An 11,517-nucleotide genomic window follows, 5' to 3' on the forward strand; every position below is an offset into this window, starting at 1 on the left:
CTCACCAGAAAATCTCCGTCACATGTATACCTAGTTTAAGTGCAGATTGCAAGGCACCTGTAAGAAACACTTGGTAGGAGTAAGAACCAAACCGACCCATTGTAGGTATGACCTGATTAGAATATTACAACAAGCTCAGGGCATACAATGCATAATGAGGAACAGGAGGCATGTACCATAAACATCTATATACTGGAGTGCCTAGCAGTCAGAAATGTCTTAACAGAAAACAGATCCTAAATGAACAGGGACAAAGGCACCTGAGACCTATCTTGGGTTAGAATTCCTTACACCATGTAAGGTCCTGTGCTGAGGGAAACTCAACTAACTGTAAAAACACTGGTACCAATCCCCTTATCCATAAGATATTCTCTGTTGAAACCATAGCAACAATAGTACCTAAGGAATAGAACCTTGGTTGGTTAACCCACCATAGTCTAGTGAGTGGTATAACTGAGTACCCCTAAGGTTACAGATCCAAAATAACCCCAGTGAAACTAAAGGGGGAATCTCATGAATCATGGAGGAAGGCTATGACCCCTGGAGAGAGGATTAGAATCACCCTCTAAGCCTGTCTGTTTTCATCCCATCTGTAAGGAACATATTTATATGTGGAAATCAACTGTCCTACATATATTGACTCCATCAATGAAGCTGACCTTAGGACTGGAGAGGCCATATGGATGTTCCAGTAAGTGTCAGAAGGGCTTCTAATCCACCAGACTAGAGCCATGCTGGGTCAGATGTTTCAGGAGAGCATCCGGAGTGGCTGAGCCTCACAAGGAAGACCTGCTTTTATAGAACCGCAATGTTAAATCCGAGCAAGCAAGGCTAATATGTCGTATCTAGAAGGTTACCTGGACAGAGAGCCCTGTGACCATGTACAATAGACCACAATGCTCAGCCAGTGTAAATGTGAAATCCTCACAGTCTAGGAAACAGTGTGACAGACTTGGACAAAAACAGACAAACACATCGAAACATCCTGTTTGAAGTTACACAAACTTGCAGCACAGATACCTAACATTTCCTCAATGCATTCACGAATGAAATGGATAAGGCTGGCAGATGCAGGAGATTGCGCTCTACTGTAATAACTGCAAACGTCTCACATAAGGGAAGACTATGACCCTGTTCAAGATAATCCAATACGTTATAGCCTGAGGCAATTGAACAGGTAAAATACACAAGTAGGTAACGACGAGGAGGCAGTGTCAAGACCGCCGGGAGCGCGAGGAGTCGCGTCCGCTCCCGGCGGCGAAGATTCCAAGATGGCGGCGCCCAGGCAACCCACGTGGGTTCCGACACCGGCGCCGTGACGTCAGCGCGGCGCGACGGTCGCAGGCGCGCTGACGCTGGTGCAAGGGCGCCAAATTCAAACATAAAAGGACGCCTGAGGCGCCAAGATGGCGCCCGAAAATAGGATTCTGTTCCCTGAGAGTTTCCTGGGTTCCCTTGCTGTTTTCCCTGCTTATATCTGCCTGATTCCTTGTTGTGACCCCTTGCCTGGACCTGGACTTCGCTGATACTCTGCCTGCCATTGACCCCCTGCCTGGCGCTGGACTTTGTTTGTATTCCACCTGTCTTTTGACCTGTGCTTGGACTTTGATTATTCTCTTGTCTTACCCCTGGATACCACGACCCTGATCCCTCCTGAGGGGCTTCCTCCTAGATCCGGACTACTCCCCAGAGGGGGCTCCCGGCTCCCTGACAGGCAGATTCCAATACTGCTGGTGGCTCAAGAGGGCATTGACATAGAGAGGAAAATCAGCACTCCTTGGATGTTTCCACCATCTGCTGTCTAAATCAGTTACCTATCTGGAATGGAAGAACAGCCAGCCCACTATTCTAAATACCCAATAACTAGGAGATTGGAAAACTGAAGAAAAAGCAGCCCCAATAAGTCTGCCTTCTGGACACAGAGCATAAGCCTGGCCTTTAAGCCACAATGATGCTCTGCTTTGCTGGCAGTATAAGCAAAAGGCTCCTATCCTGGACCAGTCCTATTTGTAACCTGTTCATCTCTATTGTCTAACACACACTCTGATAGTTGAGGACTCCTATAACATGAAAACTTTTGGTCTGAAATATAGACCTTAGGCATGCGACCAGCCTTATTTAGGAGAAGACCTAAAAACTCCCAGTGGCCTGATGTCTGTGCACTGTCTCTATAGGCCTCCTACCATACAAGTGTTATCTGTGATGACAGATAAAATGGCCCATACATCATTACACTAAGCTTATTAGTAGTAAGTGTCAAAGCATAACCCTGGGTAGAAGCCACCCCCTTTCTAGCTTGTAGGAGGCACTGACTTCCCACACAACTAAGTGTGAAATACATACAGGGTTATTCCAGCCAAGCATAGAGAACTGTAATTCTTCTTCCTTGTCTTTGTCATAGTTAGAATTTGTAGTCATGTACTATATATACACGCACAAACACACTTATATATTCACATATATACCCACACATCGATGGCCCACCTATAGATGCAGACATTTATGTAGATTAGACTTTGTCTTATGGAGCCTATACATGTTACATTGCATTAATTAAGCATTCTTTCCGAAGGTTTTTGGGCTTCTTAGCATACGCATGTATTCTCCAGGTGACTGTAGATATCATAACCATGTTGGAGCAAAACAGAAGATTATCCATTAGAATCCCCCCAGGCAGGGTGTGGGCCATGGTGCTACATGTATTAAACTGTGTGCTTTATCATAGTAGATTATTACATATGCCTCGGTCAGGGCCCTGAGATACTGGTTCTGGCAGAGCACAATGCCCAACCCCCGAGCCCCAGCAATGGATAGTAATTATACTGCACATTTGACTGGAATAAGCAAGAATTGCATGGCCCTCCATTCATGCAGGCAGTGATCTACAATACAAGGTTGCTAAATCTGGGAAAATGTACATTCAATGGCCCCAAACACTTTGTTGTGTACTACATATCTGTGGTTATTTTTATGCAAGAAATCCTTATGACAAACGGGCTTCAGAAACTCCTGCTATGTTTAGCAAGACAATATGTGGACTTACCTACCAAAGTGAGAAACATGCCATGTAATAAATTAAATTCCCTGCTTAATTGATTAAGCCATACTTTATTATAGGAGCAATGCATTGGAATAAGACATTCAGATGTAGCATCAATGCCAGTACTCATCAGTATTAGACCCCAATCTACCCAAGATACAATCACAACCACATATAATGTATAGTTTAGGGTGGCTGATGTTTAGAGTAAGCATATATCAGGACCTAGCAGCCACCCAGCACAGTGATATATATCCATTAGGGTTACTTATTCCAGGTGAGCAATAACCAGAGCATATCATACTGCAGAACAAAATAGGAGCATATAGATACATTTACGGTATTCAATATTAGTGGCGGGCGAATACATTTGCCAGGAGCGAATTCACAGTGAATTTCCATGTTTCACCGCCAGCGAATAGTTCCCGAAACTGCGGTGAAAATTCGTCAACGAAAGATCAGAATAGTAGTGTGCATAAAAATTGTCACGATCATTAAAATTGACACGCGTCAAAAAAATTTGATGCCCATTGACTTCAATACGTTTCAAGAATTAAAATTCGTGAATTTTTTGGCGAAGCGGAACTGGTCAAATTCGCCCATCACTATTTAATATGCCTGCCCCCACGAAGATGTCCAGGGCCCACCTATTCTTTAATTTTGAATCTTGTTCCATGTAAATACGAATTGGAGTTGCTGTTGATATTATGTAATTTGCTGTACTGATCTTGCCGTGAGAATTCTTATACAAGTGAGTAACAACAACAACAAGTAAGTTCTAGCCTCACCCACTTCCAAATTGGTTACGCTCAAATGAGCCACAAAATACTGCAATGGGTGCTAACATCCCACCCAAATGCATCTAAAATACACCATGTCAAAATGTTTTGTTTCTGCTTCTAAATCTAGAACATCTCATGTACAAACAATCTCTCTCTTTGTTTCCTATAATGTAAATATTAGAACATGCAGATGGACAGACCCTTACAACTTTGAAAAAATCTCTGTTTACTTTGCTCTGTATTTTCTAACATTCAGTAAACTGATCAGTCGCTCTTGACAATTGTACTTGTGCAAAATAACACCTACGTAATTTAGCCCTTACATCTTGCAGGAAGTGTTTTTATTCTTTTGCCAGTTTACAATTATACAGTATATACTGTAGATAGAGATTTAACTTTCACTTTAACGAACCATTGCAAATTTCCAAATTCTGCAGATCTCCTGGGGAAGGAGCACCTGAGGATACATCTCAATCTCATATCAAAGGTAATAAATAATTGTAGTAAACTATACAACACTCCAAGGTGTCCAAAAGTACTTTCAATGCATATTACAGATATGGAGACATTAAAAACCTGGTGCAAAGAGTGCCATCATGTGGTTAAACTTAAAGACAAAGAGGGTTTTTTTAATGCAATATAAACCCCTATTGTTAATGTTATGTTAATAATGAAATTGCTCAGAGACTGCAAATCATCCTTCCATGCTCAGGAATAACTTTCATGTACAGTCACAATAAGAATGGGCAGTGCAGAAAGCTCAAAGATTTACTAATACAGTGGCACTAACCAACACTTTTCCACTTTAGGCACATGGAGTAAAGAGAACAGTACTGATGATGATTTCAACCTGGGAGCCGAAGGTAAAGTCAAAGCTAGATTATAAAGAATTAGATGATGTATAATTATGTCCTCAACCTCATATATATATATATATATATATATATATATATATATATATATATATATTTTTTTTTATATATAACTACATATATATATTTCCAGGAGGCAATAGATCATTTTGGTCCTAGCCATTTGCAAAGCATCTAATGTAGCACAGATGTGAAATGTCGGGCACAGATATGATGCAATAATAAATATTTGAACTTTTAAAATAGGGAGTGCTGGTCTTTGAATAAGTTGGTGTATATATATATATATATATATATATATATATATATATATATATATATATATATATATATATATATATATAACAAGTCCAAGCTGGTGCACACCACTCAAAAACATCAAATGCCTGGGTGCTGGTAAACGAACTTTCATATAATATATCAAAAAGAAACCACACTCACAGGGCTGTCTTGCAAAAGCCGCAAAGGCTGTGGTTTATTTTCCTCTACGTTTCGGCTACTAAACTTTAGCCGTCCTCAGGAAGTGAAACATAACACAAGTGAGGTCATATTTAAAGGGATACTGTCATGGGAAAAAAAATTTTTTTCAGTTAATAGTGCTGGTCCAGCAGAATTCTGCACTGAAATCCATTTCTCAAAAGAGCAAACAGATTTTTTTATATTCAATTTTGAAATCTTACATGGGGCTAGACATTTTGTCAATTTCCCAGCTGCCCCTGGTCATGTGACTTGTGCCTGCACTTGAGAGAAATGCTTTCTGGCAGGCTGCTGTTTTTCCTTCTCAATGTAACTGAATGTGTCTCAGTGGAACATGGGTTTTTACTATTGAGTGTTGTTCTCAGATCTACCAGGCAGCTGTTATCTTGTGTTAGGGAGCTGTTATCTGGTTACCTTCCCATTGTTCTTTTGTTTGGCTGCTGGGGGGGGGGAGGGAGGGGGGTAATATCACTCCAACTTGCAGTACAGCAGTAAAGAGTGATTGAAGTTTATCAGAGCACAAGTCACATGACTTGGGGCAGCTGGGAAATTGACAATATGTCTAGCCCCATGTCAGATTTCAAAATTGAATATAAAAAAATCTGTTTGCTCTTTTGAGAAATGGATTTCAGTGCAGAATTCTGCTGGAGCAGCACTATTAACTGATTCATTTTGAAAAAAACATTTTTTCCCATGATAGTATCCCTTTAACACAAACGTGGCGCCAAACGAAGCTATGCAATAGACATTTTGCTCAGCTTGCATAATACAATTCCACTGTATACATGCATTACTATTACTGCAAATTACTGTGTCAATGTCAGTAAGTATCTGATTGAATAAAACTGTTTTCCTCTCTAGCAATCCTGTTATCTGATCAATGGAAGAGCATTGTAAGGTAAATTTGCTGGTTACACCAAAGTTGAGTTATCTTGTAATCATGTTCTTTGCACATTAAATTTTATTTTTGTGCTTTGATGATGCTGATGAGTGTTATTAAATGCTCTGATAATATTCTGGCTGAGAGAAAGTTGGTGACTATAACAAAGATGAGAAAATAGGCAACGCTTACTGCATTACAGATATCCTGTAACTGTGGCCCTTTGACTGTTAGTGGGATGGTGGGAGTTGCAGTGCAACAACAGCTGGAGGGCCACAGTTACAATTACATTCAGAATCGTGTGTCTGGAAAATCTGTGGTTCCATTACCATCTTGGAGAACACCCGTCACTATTCCATGACAGTTGGCATTTTTCAAGGCCCCTGGCCTCACTTTAGTCAGGACATTGCTACAAAAATTTTTTAAACCCCATACCATCTATTTACCAATTTTTTAGATGTTTGCAGTGGCTTTTTGGGGACTGCCACTGATTAGTATACTTAATATTAATGACATAAAAAGCTAACACATGCTAAATCCCCAGCATGATGCAGAGAAACTGATTAGTATTGGTGCAAGGCTCCCTGGATTCCTGTGTAAGCATCAGTCATCCAGCAACCTTGCTTTCTGTTGTCCCACCAATGACAATTTTTTGGACTAGGGGGTCCCACTAATGTTTAGTGCCCTCTTATCCTTATTATTATGGGCCTGTATTGACTCGCTAAATGCGAGATGCTCATTATATGAATTCTCTGTTCAAGGATGGATTGCGAAAAAGCCAGAGCCAAGTTCTTCCACTTGGGGAACAGCATGGCATCCAGCAGCACCATCAAGACCACTTCCAGGTAGGGTGTGTACAGTAGAATGGATATACAGTAAGTGGGAGAAGTTCAACCTTTCAGCATAAGTAATGTATAAAAGAATCCTATTGGCATATACATTTGACCTATGGCCAACTGAAAGGACAAGGCTGATCCTCATCTTCTGCAATCATTTCCTTAAGCCTCAGCACTTTGTTCAGAATGCGATGGAGTTCAATGAGCACACTCTTGTGCCCAGGGTCAGACTAAACAGTGAATTTTCAGTGAAGAGGGTTATGAATTACAGAGAAAAAAATTATAATGCTGTGTCCTTTCATTTTTTTTCCTTTCCAAGAAGAACAATCAATTCAATGTCCCATAGTAAGAAAGGTTAAAACTTTCTATTTGTCAAAAAATTCATATGTATCAGTCAGATATAAATATGTAATGACTTCCTTTGTCCGAATCATTGTGCAGATGATTTAATCTTTCGTGCATTCATGTAGGCTGTCTCCTTCATAGCTAATGTGTTTCGTCCTGTAAAAATAGAATTCGATTTATGAAAGACAATGGAATGATTTAGGGTAAAATGTGTCTGTAGGGGGTGTTTAAGATTTAGAATATATGCATTCAATATGGTTATGTAGGGAATGTGAAGGAGTTAACTATCCCTACTGGGAGAAAGTATAACCTTTGTTGGGGAGGTGGGGGAAGTTTCCCATTTGACTAGGGTAGTAAGGGAGTTTCTGTTCCCTAGACTTCATTCCATGGTGGGGGTGGATGTTGCGGGGGAGGGCTCAGTAAGGGCCTGAAGTTGAAAATGGCGCCAATATCTTAGTAAATTTGGGGAAGGGGATCCCTTGAATGAGAGCTTCTACATACTGTAGTAACAAGTAGCTCCTGATATAGCACACCCTAGAAATTGTGAGACAAATAGTGTGAGCTCCACCATGATGAATACATTGTGGGAAGAGACTTATTTAGACACCTGAGGGCACATGCCTAGGGACATCTTTAGGGGGTATAATCAGAGGCATTTTTGCAATGAGACAAGATGAGAACCTCCTGTTACCCCCTGGTAACTAAAAGAGCTGAATTTCTGGTAATTACACAGGAAATTCAGGTTTTCTAGTGCAGAAAGCTATGTTTAGGTAAGTGTGGGTGGTGAGGGAGGAGGCAGCATTGCGAACCAGACTATTATGCCTATATAATAGATTACATTTTTTGAAATAAAAATTAAAACTCTCCCCAGCTGCCACAGGAGACTTGCTGCATAAATAAGAGGTGGAGCTGAGGTGTATGAGGTACATTGTGGCACGTCACAAATGGGCACAATAAATTCTGTATTACCTAAGGGATGTACAACGCTTAGCGGGTTACTTACTAAAACTCAAAAAGTTCTCATTATTTTATTAAAACAAATTCGAACAAACTCCCTTCCACAATTTTATCTTATTTATCAATAAAATAACTGGAAAAATTTGGTGTAGGAAAAGATTCAATAAAATAGTGAAAAAATTCAAATTTTTCACATTAAGGGGATTATTTACTAAACTCTGAATGCTAAAACCCTGAAAAATGTGTGTTTTTTTAGTATAAAATTTTTAGTGAAAAAAAAATCACAAATTTTTAGGAATTTATTAAACCCAGAGGATGGAAAAGTCTGAATCTGAAAATCCGGCATCTCAGACCAGTTGAGGTTGCATATAAGTCAATGGGAGAAGTCCAAATGATTTTTTGATGTGCGCTGGGTTTCATGAAATACCCCGAAGTTTTCGGTGGGTTTTCGGGCAAAAAACATAAGAATTAGGAGTTTTTGAGTAAAAAATCAGAAAAAATCATGAAAATTTGATTTTTTCCCGCAAAGCAAATTTTCAGGAAAATTTAATAATAAATAAGGGTAAAAAACCCGAGCAGATTTGATCGCATTTGCAGCAGAAAATGTTGAGATAAAATTGGATATTGATGAATAACCCCCTAGGTGCCCGAAAACGACAACGTTTTCGAATTATCGTCCGAAAACCACAAATTATTTGGATTATTGTAAGAAACCTAGCGCAGTAAAAGGGATATTAGCCATTGGCTTCTACAAGGCTTTGACAGGTTTGAGATGGAGGAATTTCGGAATTTTAGCCACATAGGGTTTTAATAAATGTCGAAAAAAAATCGAGGTTTTTTTTTCATGAAAAGTTTGTGTTTACCCCCTTTAAAACCTTGACCAGAAAAATTCAGGTTTCAGTAAATAACCCCCTTAATCTAATATATTGGGTGAATGTGGAAGAACATATGAGCAATTATTTAGAAAAAAAAAAGTACTGACTTTTACTTCCTTCACTTTCATGTTATTTAATGCAGTGTGTCAGAAATACTCTCGTTGTACCAGGAAGACGCAGAGAACATCTTATATAACCTTGGCTTTGCCTTTGAGGATCCCTGTGCGGCATATACTATCCCTCCACGTTTTTTCGGCTGTCCCTCGCAGGCTGTGGGCATTGATTTTAAACTGTTTTTGGAATCCCAGATGCAAAGAATAGGGAGGGAAAACTTTAATTATCTGCTGGAAAGTACGTACTGAGAGAGAGTAAACTTAAGCATTGCTGAATATACATTGACATATATTTACGTGTCTCATCTAGGTTTCCACACTAATATCTCATCTAAGTTTCCAAACTAATCCCTGTGCTTCAATAGAAATACATATTCCGAGGGTGTCCTCATTAGAGGGTCACTACACAGACAGTGCTGCTATATAGATATATGTAAAACAAGAACCTAGCCTGGATGACTTGGCTGGTAGTTATGATGGCAGTGCTCACTAGGGGAATATGCTACAAATATGCTACAAATATGACATTATTAAAGGAGAACTAAACCCCCCATTGGGCCAAGTCCCCATTGGCCCCCCTCCGCTGGCCCCCTCCCCGTCTTACCCCTGATTTCTTTCCCCTGTAGAAATAGCGAACGCAAATGCAGAGTAAGCGCAGCAGAGCTCACGGGCACCATCTTTTTCTCTTTGGTAATCTTCGTGAAAGGAGCGTTATATTGGTGCATGCGCAATTGGAGCAATTTTCCGGTTAGCAACAACCATGCACTGAAAGAGACGGAAATTACCAAAGGGGAGAAAGAAGACACAAAGAGAAGAAGATGGCGCCTGTGAGCTCACTCTGCATTCACTATATCGAGATGGGAAAGAATTCAGTGATAAGACTGTACAGAGGGGGGCAGGGAAGGGGGTCCAATGGGGACTTATCACAATGGGGGGTTTAGTTCTCCTTTACTGCCATATCTGCCCTGCTCTTTACCTGCACAGGCAAGTATTTATTTATGAACTGTTATAAGGGCAGGCAGTAGTTACTGGGCTCAGTCTATGACACAATAACTATTACACATTCTTTACTCAATATACATTTATCTGTAGGTCAATTTCAAAGGACACCAATAACACAAGTAACCCTCCCTCCCCAATCTTGGGGATGAATAATATACCTGTATATGTCAACTTTCCTAAAAATAATCATATATATATATTCAGTATATTGTGCATCAGTCCCTCCGCTCCTTAACAGACAGTAGCACAGAGCATGTGCAGTGAATCAGAAAAGAAGATGGGGAGCTACTGGGGCATCTTTGGAGACACAGATATTCCCTGCTAAAGGGTTGTGGTTGCCCTGGGCTGGTATAAAAGCCCAAAACATAATGTAAAAACATTTCTAGCCTACTTCTTTAGTTACTGCTTTAGTTATCCTTAATGGAGAATGTTTGGGAGGTATTTTCAAAGAGGTCAGACTTTTTATCTATCTATCTATCTATCTATCTATCTATCTATCTATCTATCTATAAATATACTTTATATACTGTATACATATATAAAATAATAATTCAATGCATGTTTTTTCTTCAGGTCTCAACATTGTGGCTACCTCAATCAACTCTTTTAATTCTTTGTATTCCAATATGATGACGGCACCCCTACAGAACATAACTCCGGCCCCAGGCATTGAGACTGTACAGATATTATTTCTCTGAAATAATTATTATAGGGAATGCATTCCTGTACTTCTGTTGATTTTTTTCCCTGGGTCTTACTTTTATGTATAAATATATGTATGTATATATGTAAAAAAAATGTACACATAACAGCTGTAGAAATGCCACCTTTCTATTTTTCTAGAAAATGCAAGAAGGATATTGTTGATGGGATGTACTGTGGCTGGATGGACTGTATCTGTTATCACTCTTCAGTGGCTGGATGCACTGTATATGTTATTATAATTTTGTTTTAGTGAAACATACTTCTCTGCTGTTTCCAACTTGTTTATTTTTGTTTTATTATTTATTATTAAAGCACACTTTTAAGAGAACATTTTGTATCTCTAGTTTTTTGTATCTCTGTATTGCTAGTTACAATATCCCAGAAGCCCATAATCCTGACTGATGTGGAATGCCTGTGTAGGGATGTGTTGGTATTTTGTATACCAAGACCTCGTTTATAAAAGCAAAACTCAGAGAAAAGGCTATTCAAATAAGTGAGGTTATTTATTAGACAAAGACAAACAAGACAAGAGTTTTGCCTAGGAAGTTGTCACAACCACACCACAGCATAGTACTTAAGTGTGACAGGAGAACTTCCCAAAGAAACTCCTCTTACAACAAGCTTTTATACCTT

The 11,517-nt window shown here is 39.5% G+C and overlaps 1 protein-coding gene across 2 annotated transcripts in view; it reads left to right on the forward strand.

Annotated features, from left to right (window-relative positions):
- Nucleotides 1–11,287, forward strand: part of LOC108709888 (protein TESPA1) — a 20,009-nt gene extending 8,722 nt beyond the window's left edge. Inside the window, exons 4-9 of one of the 2 annotated variants that reach the window (XM_018250121.2) lie at nucleotides 4,260–4,309; nucleotides 4,632–4,685; nucleotides 6,033–6,069; nucleotides 6,813–6,896; nucleotides 9,207–9,415; nucleotides 10,753–11,287. In XM_018250121.2, the coding sequence (XP_018105610.2) occupies nucleotides 4,260–4,309; nucleotides 4,632–4,685; nucleotides 6,033–6,069; nucleotides 6,813–6,896; nucleotides 9,207–9,415; nucleotides 10,753–10,877 (559 nt within the window). In that variant the 3' untranslated portion in view covers nucleotides 10,878–11,287. The remainder of the gene's footprint in view (nucleotides 1–4,259; nucleotides 4,310–4,631; nucleotides 4,686–6,032; nucleotides 6,070–6,812; nucleotides 6,897–9,206; nucleotides 9,416–10,752) is intronic. The other variant, XM_018250122.2, reaches the window with a different exon arrangement.
- Nucleotides 11,288–11,517: the final 230 nt, after the last annotated feature.

The sequence above is a fragment of the Xenopus laevis genome, chromosome 2S, assembly GCF_017654675.1.
Source record: "Xenopus laevis strain J_2021 chromosome 2S, Xenopus_laevis_v10.1, whole genome shotgun sequence".
Taxonomy (NCBI): Eukaryota; Metazoa; Chordata; class Amphibia; order Anura; family Pipidae; genus Xenopus; species Xenopus laevis.